We start from the raw sequence: 21,349 nt of genomic DNA on the forward strand, positions 1-21,349 counted from the left end.
ACCTGGACCAACCTGGAGAGAACACAGCATTATATCAGGACCTATAGACACCTGGACCAACCTGGAGAGAACACAACATTATATCAGGACCTATAGACACCTGGACCAACCTGGAGAGAACACAGCATTATATCAGTACCTATAGACACCTGGACCAACCTGGAGAGAACACAGCATTATATCAGGACCTATAGACGCCTGGACCAACCTGGAGAGAACACAGCATTATATCAGGACCTATAGACGCCTGGACCAACCTGGAGAGAACACAGCATTATATCAGGACCTATAGACACCTGGACCAACCTGGAGAGAACACAGCATTATATCAGGACCTATAGACACCTGGACCAACCTGGAGAGAACACAACATTATATCAGTACCTATAGACACCTGGACCAACCTGGAGAGAACACAGCATTATATCAGGACCTATAGACACCTGGACCAACCTGGAGAGAACACAACATTATATCAGGACCTATAGACACCTGGACCAACCTGGAGAGAACACAGCATTATATCAGGACCTATAGACACCTGGACCAACCTGGAGAGAACACAGCATTATATCAGGACCTATAGACACCTGGACCAACCTGGAGAGAACACAACATTATATCAGGACCTATAGACACCTGGACCAACCTGGAGAGAACACAGCATTATATCAGGACCTATAGACACCTGGACCAACCTGGAGAGAACACAACATTATATCAGGACCTATAGACACCTGGACCAACCTGGAGAGAACACAACATTATATCAGGACCTATAGACACCTGGACCAACCTGGAGAGAACACAGCATTATATCAGGACCTATAGACACCTGGACCAACCTGGAGAGAACACAACATTATATCAGGACCTATAGACACCTGGACCAACCTGGAGAGAACACAACATTATATCAGGACCTATAGACACCTGGACCAACCTGGAGAGAACACAACATTATATCAGGACCTATAGACACCTGGACCAACCTGGAGAGAACACAACATTATATCAGGACCTATAGACACCTGGACCAACCTGGAGAGAACACAGCATTATATCAGTACCTATAGACACCTGGACCAACCTGGAGAGAACACAACATTATATCAGGACCTATAGACACCTGGACCAACCTGGAGAGAACACAACATTATATCAGGACCTATAGACACCTGGACCAACCTGGAGAGAACACAGCATTATATCAGGACCTATAGACACCTGGACCAACCTGGAGAGAACACAACAAGATGAGGTTCCTGCTGATAATCATCCTCCTCTCCTTCATGACAGGTAATAAGCTTGTTATAACTCTCTATAACAATGTAATAACATTCAGTTAGTCTTCTTATAAAGGCTGCTACTACAGATAAGGAAACACTATGGTGTGTGTGTGTGTGTGTGTGTGTGTGTGTGTGTGTGTGTGTGTGTGTGTGTGTGTGTGTGTGTGTGTGTGTGTGTGTGTGTGTGTGTGTAATTTGAGGATGCCACTGGTGTAGTAATCCTGACCTTAAGTACATTAGTATTACAAAACACTAAACGAAGAGGAATATAAAATATATTTTCTCTTGTCTGATTGACAGGTTGTTTGAGTTCATGAGAACGTTCTGCCGTCAGGATAACAAAACAGTCATTATATAGTTCTTGCTTACTTACGCACATGCATTTACACACAATCCGTTGGTGACCTGCAACCCCCATAAACTTCTCACACTGTTTATCACCTTCTGGCTCAGCCTGTTCCTTTCCTTCAAGGTTAGGAACTCTCTGAGGTTTTACTCCCTTGACCATCTGTCTATCTCTCTATACTAATTGCATACACACATTTCTTTCCCTCTCCAGTGGTTCCTGGACTTTCCGGAACTAATCAGACTAATCGATCCCTACATTGATCATTACATTGATTATTCATTAACCCTGTTGTATGACTAATAATTCATCATGGTTTATTAATTCATTTACCTTTATTAGATCATTCTCTTATCACATACTATTATCTCCTCTCCCCTTTTCTCTCCTCCCTCCTCTCCAGGGTTGTCATGGTGACGGTGACTATGAAGAGATAAAGGAGAGCCCCCTAAGGTCAGACTCAGGCGAGGCGACCTCCACCATCTACGCCACCGCCAACTTACCCACAAGCCACTCTGAGTCTCTCCACTACGCCTGCGTCAACTTCCACAAGAACCCCAGTGGCCCCAACGAAGCAACTGCCACCATCACTAAAGATGGCAGCTGCTCCAATGAGGCCACCGCTGCCATTACTAAAGAGGGCACTTCATCATGTGACTATGCTACTGTGAACTATGGTCAAAGCCCCACCTACTCTACTGTCAATCATCCACACAGCTCCTCTGAGGCTCCTCCCATCTACTCCACAGGCAGCATACCCATAGACACTTGAGTCACTGGCAACCAATCACAAGATACATACACTCACTGGCAACCAATCACAAGAGACACATTTTAACTATATGCGCTGACCTCTATTTTTAGCAAATTTCTCTTTTATTTTTTTTTTGTCTCTCTCTCTCTGCCGGTCTCTGTCAGTCTCTTTTTCCCTCTCTCTCTCTCTGCCGGTCTCTGTGTCTCTTTTTCCCTCTCTCTCTATCTGCCGGTCTCTTTCTCTCTCTCTCTATCTCCTGTTCTCTCACTGACAGTGAGTTTGCATGTCTTGGCCGGGTGAGCGGAGGTTTCACTTGATGGATAATTTAGGAGCCCGGAGGCGAACGCCGAACGCCCTGCTCAAAACTGACAGTGATTCTCGATAAAGGGGTGGAGTCAACAAACTCCGCCTTTAGGGTCCGACCTTAGCCCCCAGACACATAACTATTGCAGCATCATTTCTGGAGGCTGAGACAGGAGGGGTCGGGACACTGTGGCCCCATCAATACCCCCGGACAGGGCCAACCAGGCAGGATATAAACCCACTCACTTTGCCAAAGCACAGCCCCCACAGTACTGGAGGGGTATCTTCAAACCACCAACTTACTACCCTGAGACAAGGCCGAATATAGCCCACGAAGATCTCCCCAACGGCAGGAACCCGAGGGGGGCGCCAACCCGGACAGGAAGATCACGTCAGTGACTTAACGCACTCATTTGACGCACCCCTCTTAGGGACAGCATGGAAGAGCACCAGTAAGCCAGTGACTCAGCCCCCGTAATAGGGTTTGAGGCAGAGAAGGTACTGTAACAGGAGTAGTGTAGAGAGCAGAGAAGGTAATGTAACAGGAGTAGTGTAGGGTGTAGTGAAGGTTCTGTAACAGGAGTAGTGTAGGGTGTAGTGAAGGTAATGTAACAGGAGTAGTGTAGGGTGTAGTGAAGGTACTGTAACAGGAGTAGTGTAGGGTGTAGTGAAGGTACTGTAACAGGAGTAGTGTAGGGTGTAGTGAAGGTACTGTGACAGGAGTAGTGTAGGGTGTAGTGAAGGTACTGTGACAGGATTGATGGAGACAGTACAGGGAGAGACGGTACAGGGTGAGGATCATGATGACTGTCTGTATCGCTATACTACATCTCCTCTCAGTTAGGTTTACGGTACACTGTTAAAATAGAGACTGGTCCTAGAGACTGGTCCTAGATCAGGTCTACAGCATTTCACTAGAGACTGGTCTTAGATCAGGTCTACACTGTTACACTAGAGACTGGTCCTAGATCAGGTCTACATTGTTACACTAAAGACTGGTTTTAGATCAGGTCTACACTGTTATACTAGAGACTGGTCCTAGATCAGGTCTACACTGTTTCACTAGAGACAAATAGATCCTTTTTTTCAATTTTTGCCAAATTTGATATACCCAAATCTAACTGCCTTTAGCTCAGGACCTGAAGCATGGATATGCATATTCTTGATATCATTTGAAAGGAAACACTTTGAAGTTTGTGGAAGTGTTAACCTCTCAACAGCCAGTTGAATCCCGTGGCGCGTTATTCAAATACCTTAGAAATGCTATTACTTCAATTTCTCAAACATATGACTATTTTACACCATTTTAAAGACAAGACTCTCGTTAATCTAACCACACTGTCCGATTTCAAAAAGGCTTTACAACGAAAGCAAAACATTAGATTATGTCAGCAGAGTACCCAGCCATAAATAATCAGACACCCATTTTTCAAGCTAGCATATAATGTCACATAAACCCAAACCACAGCTAAATGCAGCACTAACCTTTGATGATCTTCATCAGATGACAATCTTAGGACATTATGTTATACAATACATGCATGTCTGTTCAATCAAGTTCATATTTATATCAAAACCAGCTTTTTACATTAGCAGGTGACTAGCATGTGACTAGCATTCCCACCGAACACTTCCGGTGAATTTACTAAATTACTCACGATAAACGTTCACAAAAAACATAACAATTATTTTAAGAATTATAGATACAGAACTCCTCTATGCACTCGATATGTCAGATTTTAAAATAGCTTTTCGGTGAAAGCACATTTTGCAATATTCTAAGTAGATAGCCCGGCATCACAGGGCTAGCTATTTAGACACCCAGCAAGTTTAGCACTCACCAAAGTCAGATTTACTATAAGAAAAATGTTATTACCTTTGCTGTCTTCGTCAGAATGCACTCCCAGGACTTCTACTTCAATAATAAATGTTGGTTTGGTCCCAAATAATCCATTGTTTTGTTCGTGCGTTCAAGACACTATCCGAAAGGGTAAATAAGGGTTACGAGCACGACGCATTACGTGACAAAAAATGTCTAAATATTCCATTACCGTACTTCGAAGCATGTCAACCGCTGTTTAAAATCAATTTTTATGCCATTTTTCTCGTAAAAAAGCAATAATATTCCGACCGGGAAATCGTTTTTTATTACAAAGAGAGTGAAAGTAAAAGCATGCTATCCCCTCATGCACGAGCCTCAGTCTGATGGCCCTCTGATAGAGCACTTGCCAAACGCGCTAGTGTGTTTCAGCCTGGGCCTTGAATTACGTCATTCAGCTTTTTCCCGGGTTCTGAGAGCCTATGGGAGCCGTAGGAAGTGTCACGTCATGCCAGAGATCCCCTGTTTTTGTTAGAGATGATCAAGGAGGGCAAGAAATGGTCAGACAGGCCACTTCCTGTAAGGAATCTTCTCAGGTTTTGGCCTGCCAAATGAGTTATGTTATACTCACAGACACCATTCAAACAGTTTTAGAAACTTTAGGGTGTTTTCTATCCAAAGCCAATAATTATATGCATATTCTAGTTACTGGGCAGGAGTAGTAACCAGATTAAATCGGGTACGTTTTTTATCCGGCCGTGCAAATACTGCCCCCTAGCCCCAACAGGTTAAATTAATGTAGGAGAACATAACACATTAGAGCTGGTAAAAGATAATACAAGAAAAAAACATTTGTTTTAATTCCATTATCTTTGAAATGCAAGAGAAAGGACAGACATTAATATAGGATCCTATGTGTAATTCGTTTTTTTTTGTCCACAAGAGGGCAGCACTGTGTTTGCAAAGTTTCAGACTGATCCAGTGAAGAGTTACCTCACTACACAATATTTTGCATCAAGTCTGCCAGGAGTTTGCCCAAATGTGCCGAATTGGTCAATTTATACATTTCCAAGTACATAACTTTAGAGAACATACAAAAATGCTATGGTAATAAAAAATTAAGTTTACACACTCCCAGGAATGTCATACATGATGGATCATTAGCTTTTCACTAACCTTCACACATCTAGATGGATGGGCGGGGTGAGTGTGGAGACAAAGACAGCAGTGGGGTCAAACTGTAGAACCCAGTTCCTACATTTGAAAATAGAAATAGATATAGCACAGTATATTTTTGGGGTTATATTGGCACGGGTGTTGTTAGGTTTCGAGGGCATTATCACTTCACACAGTGGATTACCAAAATATTCAAATAATGATTTACGTATTTTCATTAAAAACTTTATTTTGATGAATTTATTCATACTATTTCTTTCTTCCACAAGATAATAGTCCCGGCACAAATCTAGGGTTGCTCCCCAAGCCGGCTGGTCATTCGTTCTATCAGATCGGTTGGCACATCTCAACAATGTGTTCCTCCTCTGCTGAAACAAACATGGTAACTTTAGAACAGAGAAGTTGACAGTTTTAAGACTTAGTCACCTACAGGAAGCTGAGTTGTCTGGTGGTTTAGAAGTCTAAACTCCGGCCTGATTGAACCAGTTTCACTCTGCAGCACATATAGACCTGGAGAGAATAATGTCACTTCATAGAAATCCCCCGGATGTGCAGGCTAATACCTACCTCCTCACAACTACCATCACTATCACTATCTCCCTGACATGCAGAGAGAGCGAGAGCGAGAGAGAGAGAGAGAGAGAGAGAGAGTGGACATAACAGCTACCCGAACGCTTAAACATGGTTAGAGTTGTGTTCATAGCTACTAGTAGTGACTGGTAGAGAGTCTGAGTATCTGGGACTAGACTGGTAGTGACTGGTAGAGAGTCTGAGTATCTGGGACTAGACTGGTAGTGACTGGTAGAGAGTCTGAGTATCTGGGACTAGACTGGTAGTGACTGGTAGAGAGTGAGAGTATCTGGGACTAGACTGGTAGAGAGTCTGAGTATCTGGGACTAGACTGGTAGTGACTGGTAGAGAGTCTGAGTATCTGGGACTAGACTGGTAGTGACTGGTAGAGAGTCTGAGTATCTGGGACTAGACTGGTAGTGACTGGGAGAGAGTCTGAGAATCTGGGACTAGACTGGTATTGACTGGTAGAGAGTCTGAGTATCTGGGACTAGACTGGTAGTGACTGGGAGAGAGTCTGAGAATCTGGGACTAGACTGGTAGTGACTGGTAGAGAGTCTGAGTATCTGGGACTAGAATGGTATTGACTGGTAGAGAGTCTGAGTATCTGGGACTATACTGGTATTGACTGGTAGAGAGTCTGAGTATCTGGGACTATACTGGTAGTGACTGGTAGAGAGTCTGAGTATCTGGGACTAGAATGGTATTGACTGGTAGAGAGTCTGAGTATCTGGGACTAGACTGGTAGTGACTGGTAGAGAGTCTGAGTATCTGGGACTAGAATGGTATTGACTGGTAGAGAGTCTGAGTATCTGGGACTATACTGGTATTGACTGGTAGAGAGTCTGAGTATCTGGGACTATACTGGTAGTGACTGGTAGAGAGTCTGAGTATCTGGGACTAGACTGGTAGTGACTGGGAGAGAGTCTGAGTATCTGGGACTAGACTGGTAGAGAGTCTGAGTATCTGGGACTAGACTGGTAGTGACTGGTAGAGAGTCTGAGTATCTGGGACTATACTGGTAGTGACTGGTAGAGAGTCTGAGGATCTGGGACTAGACTGGTAGTGACTGGTAGAGAGTCTGAGTATCTGGGACTATACTGGTAGTGACTGGTAGAGGACTGGAGTGAGTGGAGAACAGTATAATTTTTACAACATAGGAGGGAAGCCAGAGAGCAGAATGAGGAATCTCATGGCTGTCAACATCAGCCTCCTCTGTGGTGAGTACTATTAGAATATATTACATTAATACACACCCCATATTGAACTGTTACTATTAGACCTCAATACATTAATACACACCCCATATTGAACTGTTACTATTAGAATATATTACATTAATACACACCCCATATTGAACTGTAACTATCAGACCTCAATACATTAATACACACCCCATATTGAACTGTTACTATTAGAATATATTACATTAATACACACCCCATATTGAACTGTTACTATCAGACCTCAATACATTAATACACACCCCATATTGAACTGTTACTATTAGAATATATTACATTAATACACACCCCATATTGAACTGTTACTATCAGACCTCAATACATTAATACACACCCCATATTGAACTGTTACTATCAGACCTCAATCCATTAATACACACCCCATATTGAACTGTTACTATCAGACCTCAATACATTAATACACACCCCATATTGAACTGTTACTATTAGAATATATTACAATAATACACATCCCATATTGAACGGTTACTATCAGACCTCAATACATTAATACACAGCCCATATTGAACTGTTACTATTAGACCTCAATACATTAATACAGACCCCATATTGAACTGTTACTCCTAGACCTCAATACATTAATACACACCCCATATTGAACTGTTACTATTAGAATATATTACATTAACATACACCCCATATTGAACTGTTACTATCAGACCTCAATACATTAATACACACCCCATATTGAACTGATACTATTAGAATATTTTACATTAATACACACCCCATATTGAACTGTAACTATCAGACCTCAATACATTAACACACACCCCATATTGAACTGTTACTATCAGACCTCAATACATTAATACACACCCCATATTGAACTGTTACTATTAGAATATATTACATTAATACACAACCCATATCGAACTGTTACTATCAGACCTCAATACATTAATACACACCCGATATTGAACTGTTACTATTAGACCTCAATACATTAATACAGACCCCATATTGAACTGTTACTATTAGACCTCAATACATTAATACACACCCCATATTGAACTGTTACTATCAGACCTCAATACATTAATACACACCCCATATTGAACTGTTACTATTAGACCTCAATACATTAATACAGACCCCATATTGAACTGTTACTCTTAGACCTCAATACATTAATACACACCCCATATTGAACTGATACTATTAGACCTCAAAACATTAATACACACCCCATATTGAACTGTTACTATTAGAATATATTACATTAATACACACCCCATATTTAACTGTTACTATCAGACCTCAATACATTAATACACACCCCATATTGAACTGATACTATTAGACTATATTACATTAATACACACCCATTATTGAACTCTTACTATTAGACCTCAATACATTAATACACACCCCATATTGAACTGTTACTATTACAATATATTACATTAATACACACCCCATATTGAACTGTAACTATTGGAATATATTACATTAATACACACCCCATATTGAACTGTTACTATCAGACCTCAATACATTAATACACACCCCATATTGAACTGTTACTATCAGACCTCAATAAATAAATACACACCCCATATTGAACTGTAACTATCAGACCTCAATACATTAATACACACCCCATATTGTACTGTTACTATTAGAATATATTACATTAATACACACCCCATATTGAACTGTTACTATTATACCTCAATACATTAATACACACCCCATATTGAACTGTTACTATTAGAATATATTACATTAATACACACCCCATATTGAACTGTAACTATCAGACCTCAATACATTAATACACACCCCATATTGTACTGTTACTATTAGAATATATTACATTAATACACACCCCATATTGAACTGTTACTATTAGACCTCAATACATTAATACACACCCCATATTGAACTGTTACTATCAGACCTCAATACATTAATACACACCCCATATTGAACTGTTACTATCAGACCTCAATACATTAATACAGACCCCATATTGAACTGTTACTCTTTGACCTCAATAAATTAATACACACCCCATATTGAACTGTTACTATTACAATATATTACATTAATACACACCCCATATTGAACTGTTACTATCAGAATATATTACATTAATACACACCCCATATTGAACTGTTACTATCAGACCTCAATACATTAATACACACCCCATATTGAACTGTAACTATCAGACCTCAATACATTAATACACACCCCATATTGAACTGTTACTATTAGAATATATTACATTAATACACACCCCATATTTAACTGTTACTATCAGACCTCAATACATTAATACACACCCCATATTGAACTGTTACTATTAGAATATATTACATTAATACACACCCCATATTGAACTGTAACGATCAGACCTCAATACATTAATACACACCCCATATTGAACTGTAACGATCAGACCTCAATACATTAATACACACCCCATATTGAACTGTAACTATCAGACCTCAATACATTAATACACACCCCATATTGAACTGTTACTATTAGAATATATTACATTAATACACACCCCATATTGAACTGTTACTATTAGACCTCAATACATTAATACACACCCCATATTGAACTGTTACTATCAGACCTCAATACATTAATACACACCCCATATTGAACTGTTACTATTAGAATATATTACATTAATACACACCCCATATTGAACTGTTACTATTAGACCTCAATACATTAATACACACCCCATATTGAACTGTAACTATCAGACCTTAATACATTAATACACACCCCATATTGAACTGTTACTATTAGAATATATTACATTAATACACACCCCATATTGAACTGTTACTATTAGACCTCAATACATTAATACACACCCCATATTGAACTGTTACTATCAGACCTCAATACATTAATACACACCCCATAGTGAACTGTTTCTATCAGACCTCAATACATTAATACACACCCCATATTGAACTGTTACTATTAGAATATATTACATTAATACACACCCCATATTGAACTGTTTCTATCGGACCTCAATACATTAATACACACCCCATATTGAACTGTTACTATTAGACCTCAATACATTAATACACACCCCATATTGAACTGTTACTATCAGACCTCAATACATTAATACACACCCCATATTGAACTGTTACTATTAGAATATATTACATTAATACACACCCCATATTGAACGGTTACTATTAGACCTCAATACATTAATACAGACCCCATATTGAACTGTTAATTTTAGACCTCAATACATTAATACACACCCTATATTGAACTGTTACTATTAGACCTCAATACATTAATTCAGACCCCATATTGAACTGTTAATTTTAGACCTCAATACATTAATACACACCCCATATTGAACTGTTACAATTAGACCTCAATACATTAATACACACCCCATATTGAACTGTGTTACTCACTGAACACATCACTCAATTCTTATGCTACAGTGATCAATACTGTACTTTTCTTTACCCTTCAACACTGTTTTACTGTATTGCTGTAGTCCTGAACACAGAAATGTACTGTATCACTCAGTCCCAGATTGTTAAACATTCTCTACCTGTCACTCAACTATCTCCCTTACCTGACTGTCTGTTAAACATGGTGACTATTGCAACTGTTATTATAGAGATGATGTGAGCGTGTTTCCTTGGTTGTTTCATAGCTGTGAGCTGTGTGATGTCAAGAGTGATCACAAAGAGATGGAAAGAAGGAGGAAATTCCAGCATTCAGTGTCCTTATGACCGGGGGTTTGAGACATACCAGAAGTACCTCTCTAAAGGGATCTGGGCCTACCAGGTTGACGTAATCCAAACCAAAATGCATCAGCACCCAGCGTGGACTCATAAAGGGAGATTCTCTCTGTATGACGACACAGAGAGAAGAGTCTTCACTGTGACCATCACTAACCTGACCCTAGAGGATTCAGGGACCTACTGGTGTGAAATAAACACATGGTGGTGGTATAACAAGACTGAAGTCAGGATCACTGTGGACAGAGGTTGGTGTCTAAGACGTTCTATCAGTGTGTATCAGTGTGTACACAGGATTATATGGGGCGGCAGGGTAGCCTAGTGGTTAGAGCTTTGGACTAGTAACCGAAAGGTGGCAAGTTTGAATCCCTGAGCTGACAAGGTACAAATCTGCAGGTATATCACCCTCATTACTTCACATTTTCCCTTTCTCCACCGCTGTACTCTCCCCCTTCTCATATCTCTTCCTCTCCTGTATTGAGAGAATAGTAGTTACAGTCATTATCTGTAGTATTGTAACTGTACTCAGAGAGGTTCTGTATTGAGAGACTAGTAGTTATAATCATTGTGTGTTTATGACAATAAGAACATCAGGGCCTCAAGGTCAAGGGCCTCAAGGTCCTCTGAAACACACAGAGAGGGTACCGCTTTCAGCCTCGGATACACACACCCCAAACCACACACACATGAACAAGTACGAAGGCGCATTCTCGCATTACCGCATTCTCGCATCCTCTCTCTCTCTCTCTCTCTCTCTCTCTCTCTCTCTCTCTCTCTCTCAGCTCCTGTTCCTCCCAACCCTGGCTCCATCACCTCCAGACCTCTCCTCTCCACGACACACCCATCAATAAACATCACCATGGAAACTGACCCCTTAAACTCTGCAGGTATATTACCTTCATTACTTCACATCTTCCCCTTCTCCACCGTTGTACTCTCCCCCCTCTCACATCTCCTCCTCACCCCCTTCTCATATCTCTTCCTCTCCTGTATTGAGAGACTAGTAGTTATAGTCATTATCTTTAGTATTGTAACTGTACTCAGAGAGGTTCTGTATTGAGAGACTAGTAGTTATAGTCATTATCTTTAGTATTGCAACTGTACTCAGAGAGGTTCTGTATTGAGAGACTAGTAGTTATAGTCATTATCTTTAGTATTGTAACTGTACTCAGAGAGGTGCTGTATTGAGCGACTAGTAGTTATAGTCATTATCTTTAGTATTGCAACTGTACTCAGAGAGGTGCAGTATTTAGAGACTAGTAGTTATAGTCATTGTGTGTTTATGACAATAAGAACGTCAGGGCCTCAAGGTCAAGGTTCACACCACTTCCTCTGAAACACACAGAGAGGGTAGTACTTTCAGTCTCGGAACCATACAAACATAAACAAGTATGCAGGCGCATGCACACACACACTCTCAAACTCACACACATTAGTCACACACTATCTCTCTAGAGCACACATAACACACATGGTGAACATTACCAAGGTAACATAATGAACCCTCAGCACAACATGAGATAAACTACAACTACCAAGCACCATACTGTAATATGGACAACAACTACCAAGCACCATACTGTAACATGGACTACAACTACCAAGAATCACACTGTAATAGAACCATAAAAAGAACCACATTGACTTTGCCTGATACTTTATAAAATACTGAATAATCTGACTGTGACTATTGATATCTCATCACTAACAATTCCTCTCTATTTCTGCTCTTCTCAACACCCACCTGTTTCTCTGTCTAATGTTGTCTTCCTTCCTCCCTCCCTCTGAAATGGAAGAAACACAGAAGTACAGTACAGTAGAGACTAGCTAAATGTAGCATCACTGTAACATTATGCCTGTGTACTGTCTCTGGGTGTTCTAGGTGATGTGATGTTCTCTGGTGTTGGTCTGGGTGTTCTAGGTGTTCTGATGTTCTCTGGTGTTGGTCTGTGTGTTCTAGGTGATCTGATGTTCTTTAGTGTCCTACTGATACAGTAGGAGGACTAGGTGGTTAGGAAACTATTACAGTAGTTTAGGAAGGAGAAGGGTCTGAGAGGAATGTGATTATCTTGTATTTGTAGTTCCAGGTACACTAGTGGTCATCATGGTGTGTGTGAGTCCTGTGTTGGTGGTGGGACTCATCCTGCTACTGATCTACAAATGGAGGAGAAACAGGAAATCATCAAGTGAGTAACCCTCATACGTAGATATGTTTGTATCTATGTATGTATGTATTTATGTGTGTATGTACTAAATGTATGTGCGTGCATGCATGGTGTAGTACACATACGTTTTTTTGTCTATACTGACTTCTTAATCCCCACTGATACATATCAAAGTAGTGTTGTATACTGATTTCCTAATACACATTTATTCCGTATCAAGGTAGTGTAATGGAGAATGACGATTTGTTAATCCCCAATGATACATATCAAAGTAGTGTACTGGAGTATACTGATTTTCTAATCCCCATTTATTCGTAACACTGTAGTGTTGTGGAGTATAATGACTTCTTCATTAATCCCAATTGATATGTGTCAAAGTAGTGTAGTGGAGTATACTGATATCTTAATCCCCATTAATGTGTATCAAAGTAGTGTAGTGGAGTATACTGATATCTTAATCCCCATTAATGTGTATCAAAGTAGTGTAGTGGAGTATACTGATATCTTAATCCCCATTAATGTGTATCAAAGTAGTGTAGTGGAGTATACTGATATCTTAATCCCTATTAATGTGTATCAAAGTAGTGTAGTGGAGTATACTGATATCTTAATCCCCATTAATGTGTATCAAAGTAGTGTAGTGGAGTATACTGATATCTTAATCCCCATTAATGTGTATCAAAGTAGTGTAGTGGAGTATACTGATATCTTAATCCCCATTAATGTGTATCAAAGTAGTGTAGTGAGTATACTGATATCTTAATCCCCATTAATGTGTATCAAGTAGTGTAGTGGAGTATACTGATATCTTAATCCCCATTAATGTGTATCAAAGTAGTGTAGTGGAGTATACTGATATCTTAATCCCCATTAATGTGTATCAAAGTAGTGTAGTGGAGTATACTGATATCTTAATCCCCATTAATGTGTATCAAAGTAGTGTAGTGGAGTATACTGATATCTTAATCCCCATTAATGTGTATCAAAGTAGTGTAGTGGAGTATACTGATATCTTAATCCCCATTAATGTGTATCAAAGTAGTGTAGTGGAGTATACTGATATCTTAATCCCCATTAATGTGTATCAAAGTAGTGTAGTGGAGTATACTGATATCTTAATCCCCATTAATGTGTATCAAAGTAGTGTAGTGGAGTATACTGATATCTTAATCCCCATTAATGTGTATCAAAGTAGTGTAGTGGAGTATACTGATATCTTAATCCCCATTAATGTGTATCAAAGTAGTGTAATGGAGTATACTGATATCTTAATCCCCATTAATGTGTATCAAAGTAGTGTAATGGAGTATGCCAATTTCTTAATCCCCATTGATACATATCAAAGTAGTGTAGTGGAGTATAACGACTTCTTGATCCCCATTTACATGTATGAAAGTAGTCTAGTGGAGTATACTGACTTTTAAATCCCCACTGATACTTATCAAAGTAGTGTAGTGGAGTATACTGACTTCTTAATCCCCATTGACATGTGTCAAAGTAGTTTATTGGAGTATACTGATATCTTAATCCCCATTAATGTGTATCATAGTAGTGTAGTGGAGTATACTGATATCTTAATCCCACTGATACGTATCAAAGTAGTGTAATGGAGCTATTCGCCGTATCAGTAAGAGATCTCAGAAGTGTTCAACATTTCAACAACATGCTATTAAATAAAATATGAACTTTAAATCATTCAGGAATAAACTAGCCATGTACTGTAGCTTGAAACTTCTTCGGGATCAGTGTCCAGTCCACGGGACTGTTGAGCTAGAGTAGGCTAATGTGATAAGCATAAGGTTGTAAGAAACAAGAACATTTCTCAGAACATAGACTTTTTACACTGCTGGATCTGATTGATTATTTTCACATTTTCAATGTCAGTTCAGTTCCAGGCTTCAGTTGAATGAATTACCAGGCCAGCCTAGTCCAGCTTGGCTCTGTAGTGGGAAGAGAGGTACTGTAGGAACTCAGAACACAAGAACACAGTGGTGGTTTACACACCACAGAACTAAGCTGACACTGAGCCAAGAAAAAGCCTAGATGAGTTGACCTAGATACTCATTCTAGAAATGTTAGTGAGAAGAAAATATCCAGGCCAGCACAGTACAGCTTGGATTTGCCTGACTGTGAAAGACTTATAATTTTAGGTAATTCAGAGTACATGTCACTGTTTCTCATAGACTTTTTCCCACAGGGTGCCTTTCCTTCACCGGGCGGGCCGAGCATACCTACTGCACCCCTGCACCACCTCAGCACTACTGCACTACACCACTACACCACCGCACCACTGCAGCACTACACCACTGCACCACTGCAGCACTGCAGTACTGCACCACTACTGTGCAACACCACTGCAGCACTGCACCACTGCACCCCTGCAGCACTACACCACTGCAGCACTACACCACTGCAGCACTGCATGTGCACAGTACGCACACACACACACACACACACACACACACACACACACACACACACACACACACACACACACACTACTGTACAACACCACTGCAGCACTACACCACTGCAGCACTACACCACTGCAGCACTACACCACTGCACCACTGCAGCAGTACACCATTGCACCACTACACCTCTGCAGCACTACAGCACTACACCACTACACCACTGCACCACTGCAGCACTACACCAGTGCACCACTACACCACTGCACCACTGCAGCAGTACACCATTGCACCACTACACCACTGCACCACTACAGCACACCACAACTGCAGCACTGCATGTGTACAGTACGCACACACACACACACACACACACACACACACACACACACACACACACACACACACACACACACACACACACACACACACACACACACACACACACACACACACATATACACACACACACACACACCACACACACGTTAATTATATGTTGTTTGTTCCATAGGACCAGTCACCAATCCAGACACAACAACTCAAGACTCCACCTACCAAACCCCCAACACAACAACCCAAGACTCCACCTATCAAACCCTCAACACAGCAACCCAAGACTCCACCTACCAAACCCTCAACACAGCAACCCAAGACTCCACCTACCAAACCCTCAACACAGCACCCAAGACTCCACCTACCAAACCCTCAATACAGCAACCCAAGACTCCACCTACCAAACCCTCAACACAGCAACCCAAGACTCCACCTACTAAACCCTCAACACAGCAACCCAAGACTCCACCTACCAAACCCTCAATACAGCAACCCAAGACTCCACCTACCAAAACCTCAACACAGCAACCCAAGACTCCACCTATCAAACCCTCAACACAGCAACCCAAGACTCCACCTATCAAACCCTCAACACAGCAACCCAAGACTCCACCTACCAAACCCTCAACACAGCAACCCAAGACTCCACCTACTAAACCCTCAACACAGCAACCCAAGACTCCACCTACCAAACCCTCAATACAGCAACCCAAGACTCCACCTACCAAACCCTCAACACAGCAACCCAAGACTCCACCTACTAAACCCTCAACACAGCAACCCAAGACTCCACCTACCAAACCCTCAACACAGCAACCCAAGACTCCACCTACCAAACCCTCAACACAGCAACCCAAGACTCCACCTACCAAACCCTCAACACAGCAACCCAAGACTCCACCTACTAAACCCTCAACACAGCAACCCAAGACTCCACCTACCAAACCCTCAACACAGCAACCCAAGGACTCCACCTACCAAAACCTCAACACAGCAACCCAAGACTCCACCTATCAAAACCCTCAATACAGCAACCCAAGACTCCACCTACCAAACCCTCAACACAACAACCCAAGACTCCACCTATCAAACCCTCAATACAACAACCCAAGACTTCACCATTCAAACCCAAAACACAGCAACCCAAGACTCCACCTACCAAACCCTCAATACAACAACCCAAGACTTCACCATTCAAACCCAAAACACAACAGACCCAAACTAAAATGATGGCACCATTAACTTCACACTGAGACAGGATAGTGTTAGTCTCTGTAACATTTGTACTTGGAAATCCATTTTGGAGCATACTTTTTCAATCACAGTAAATATATGTGGATCAATGTAATACGATATAGTGATGTATACCTGATGTATATATTGTCATCATCTCAACAATGTGTTCCTCGTCTGCTGAAACAAACATGGTAACAGTGAAGTCGACAGTTTTAAGACTTAGTCACCTACAGGAAGCTGAGTTGTCTGGTGGTTTAGAAGTCTAACCTCCGGCCGGTTTAAACCAGTTTCACTCTGCGGCACATATAGACCTCCAGACACTGAGGTCAATTCAGAGAAATGAGGATGTGTAGGCAAATGCCCATCCCCTGAACACCACCTCTGACATGGAGAGATAGAGAGAGAGAGAGATAGATAGAGAGAGTGAGTGAGAGGAGTTGGGTGTCAGAGGAGGAAGGAGCTTTCAAAAAATAAGAAAGATCTCTTCAGAAACACCCAGCTGTCAAACTAGTAACTGACAGACAAGCTGTTGTTGACCTGTGCTAGCTGGTAGTATAGTAAAGTAACATTAACAGTACAGTAACTGTGATAGTAAAGTAACTTCAACAGTACAGTAACTGTGATAGTAAAGTAACTTTAACAGTATAGTAACTGTGATAGTAAAGTAACTTCAACAGTACAGTAACTGTGATAGTAAAGTAACTTTAACAGTATAGTAACTGTGATAAAGTAACTTTAACAGTATAGTAACTGAGGAGTAACTGTCCAGAATGAAGATAATCCATGTTGTCTACTGCTGTCTCCTCTCATATAAGTTCTGTCTGTCTGTCTGTTTGTCTGTCTCAGTTTCTATACTAATGTCTGGATCATATAGTACATAATGAATTAGGTAATTATTTGTAATTATTTGTCTGTAAGTAACATGTGTGCAGATTTGAGCAGGGTGAAAGTAAGATTTGAGCAGGGTTAAAGTAAGATTTGAGCAGGGTCAAAATAATATTCATGCAGCGTTAAAGTTTGATTCATGCAGGGTTCAAGTAAAATTTGAGCAGGGTTTCAAGTAAAATTTGAGCAGGGTTCAAGTCAAATTTGAGCAAGATTAAAGTAAGATGTTCAGGGTTAAAGTAAGATTTATGCAGGGTTAAAGTTCGATTTGAGCAGGGTTCAAGTTCGATTTGAGCAGGGTTAAAGTATATCTCACAGGTCAACAGTTGTGACTGTACTGTGTGTTTCTGTTTGACAGCTCTGTGTGTTGTGGAGTCAGCTGTCACTAATGTGGAGGAGGTGGTGGGAGGACAAGTCACTGTGGGCTGCACATTCACATTGGCAGGAAACAACAACAAATACTTCTGCAAGGGGACATGTTCTGGTGAAGACATTCTGGTTGAAACTAATGGGAGTAAGAATGTAACTCAAGATATATACAGTATAGAAGACAAGGGAGGTTTATTCTATGTGACCATCAAGGACCTGAGGAAGTCAGACTCTGGAACCTACTGGTGTGGAGTGGACAGATCTATAAAGGACACATTCCAAGAGGTGCATCTCACAGTTACAGATGGTAAGTTAACACACACTTGTCTTGAACATTGTTTGTTTGTTAGAGGCTTTCTGAGTTATTTCCAGCAACAGTAAAACAAAATGGTGACTGTATTTGTGTTAACCCATACTTTCTTTTCACATACAGCTCCTCCTGAAACATCAACATTCAACTCCAGACCCAATGTCTCCACAACCCTACTAAACCTCTCTACAACATTTATGGCATCTGGAGACATCAGTATGATCCTTCTCAGAGAACAGGTGTGATACACCTGTCACTTGCCATCATTCTATGACCTTCAGTCACTATAATATGCTGTTAAATAATGCAATCGGATAATATTGACGGAATCAACTATGTATGTTCATGCATTGGACAAATCTCTCTCTTCCAACAGGAAGTGATGTAACTCGAGGTTGCTAAGGTTACTCGGATCACTCGCTTTTTAAGTCTCTTCTTTCATCACATCGTTATTTTCTCAGTCTGTCTGTCTGTCTTCCTACCAGTTACCCAAGTGGTCATCATGGTGTGTGTGAGTCCTGTGTTGGTGGTGGGACTCATCCTGCTACTGATCTACAAATGGAGGAGAAACAGGAAAACATCAAGTGAGTAACTCTCAAATGAATGTATGCATATACATTGACTTTTTCCACATTTTATTATGTTATAGCCTTATTCTAAAATTGATTAAATCGTTTTTTTCACCCCTCATTTATCTACAATACCCCATAATGACAAAGCAAATACAGGTTTTTAGAATTGTTTGGAATTGTATTTAAAATGAAAAACGGAACTATGACCTCTCAAGCTCTGCCAGGTTGGATGGGGAGCGTCGCTGCACAGCTATTTTCAGGTCTCTCCAGAGATTTTCGATCGGGTTCAAGTCCGGGCTCTGGCTGGGCCACTCAAGGACATTCAGAGACTTGTCCCCGAAGCCACTCCTGCGTTCTCTTGGCTGTGTGCTTAGGGTCGTTGTCCTGTTGGAAGGTGAACCTTCGCCCCAGTCTGAGGTCCTGAGAGCTCTGGAGCAGGTTTTAAATCAAGGATCTTTCTGTACTTTGCTCCGTTCATCTTTCCCTCAATCCTGATGAGCATGATGCTGCCACCACCATGCTTCACCGTAGGGATGGTTCCAGGTTTCCTCCAGACGTGATGCTTGGCATTCAGGCCAAAGAGTTCAATCTTGGTTTCATCAGACCAGAAAATCTTGTTTCTCATGGTCTGAGAGTCCTTTAGGTGCCTTTTAGCAAACTCCAAATGGGCTGTCATGCCTTTTACTGAGGAGTGGCTTCCGCCTGGCCACTCTACCATAAAGGCCTGATTGGTGGAGTGCTGCAGAGATCGTTGTCCTTCTGTAAGGTTCTCCCATCTCCACAGAGGAACTCCACAGCTCTGTCAGAGTGACCATCAGGTTCTTGGTCACCTACCTGACCAAGGCCATTCTCCCCCGATTGCTCAGTTTGGCCGGACGGCCAGCTCTTGGAAGATTCTTGTTGGTTCCAAATTTCTTCCATTTAAGAATGATGGAGGCCACTGTTCTTGGGGACCTTCAATGCGGCAGAATTGTTTTGGTACCCTTCCCCAGATCTGTGCCTCGACACAATCCTGTCTCAGAGCTCTACGGACAATTCCTTTCGACCTAATGGCTTGGTTTTTGCTCTGACATGTACTTTCAACTGTGGAACCTTATATGTCCAATAAATTGAATTTACCACAGGTGACTCCAATTAAGTTGTAGAAACATCTCAGGGATGATCAATGGAACAGGATGCAACTGAGCTCAATTTCAAGTCTCATAGCAAAGTGTCTGAATGCTGATGTAAATACGATTTATTTTTGTTGTTTTTTGCAAAAATGTTTAAAAACCTGTTTTCGCTTTGTCATTATGTAGTATTGTGTGTAGATTGATAAGAAAAAAAATATATTGAATCCATTTTTAGAATAAGGCTGTATCAAAGATAAATTACAAATAAATAATCTGTTTGTTTTCCTCTTCAGCATCCAAACACTCTGCCAGACCGTTGGTGTCTGACTCCATGACAACCAACCAGGATCCAGACACAGGAACCATCACTAACCCCATCTACGCCACAGCAACCAATCACAACCCAGATACAACCCGTGACATCACCACCACCTGAGCCACTGCAATCAATCCTTGTGCAGGTGACATCTACTCCAATATTGGTCCGTCTACAAAGGTTCCAGACAGTGTGACATATGCTGCTGTCAACTTCCCCAGAGATCCAGCCTGTCCCCACTATGATATTGTCAACTTCCCCAGAGATCCAGCCTGCCTCCACTATGATACTGTCAACTTCCCCAGAGACCCAGCCTGTCTCCACTATGATACTGTCAACTTCCCCAGAGATCCAGCCTGT

General features: G+C 41.1%; 1 protein-coding gene across 1 annotated transcript; it reads left to right on the plus strand.

The window, feature by feature from the left end:
- Positions 1-7,324: 7,324 nt before the first annotated feature.
- On the plus strand, positions 7,325-16,447 carry LOC115147644 (CMRF35-like molecule 8; the record flags this gene model as incomplete). The annotated part of the gene is made up of 5 exons (XM_029689928.1): positions 7,325-7,477; positions 11,190-11,525; positions 12,060-12,164; positions 13,359-13,463; positions 16,368-16,447. Coding segments are annotated over exons 1-5 (666 nt in total), but the record flags the coding sequence as incomplete, so codon positions are not given.
- Positions 16,448-21,349: the final 4,902 nt, after the last annotated feature.

This window comes from Salmo trutta, chromosome 14, assembly GCF_901001165.1.
Source record: "Salmo trutta chromosome 14, fSalTru1.1, whole genome shotgun sequence".
Taxonomy (NCBI): domain Eukaryota; kingdom Metazoa; phylum Chordata; class Actinopteri; order Salmoniformes; family Salmonidae; genus Salmo; species Salmo trutta.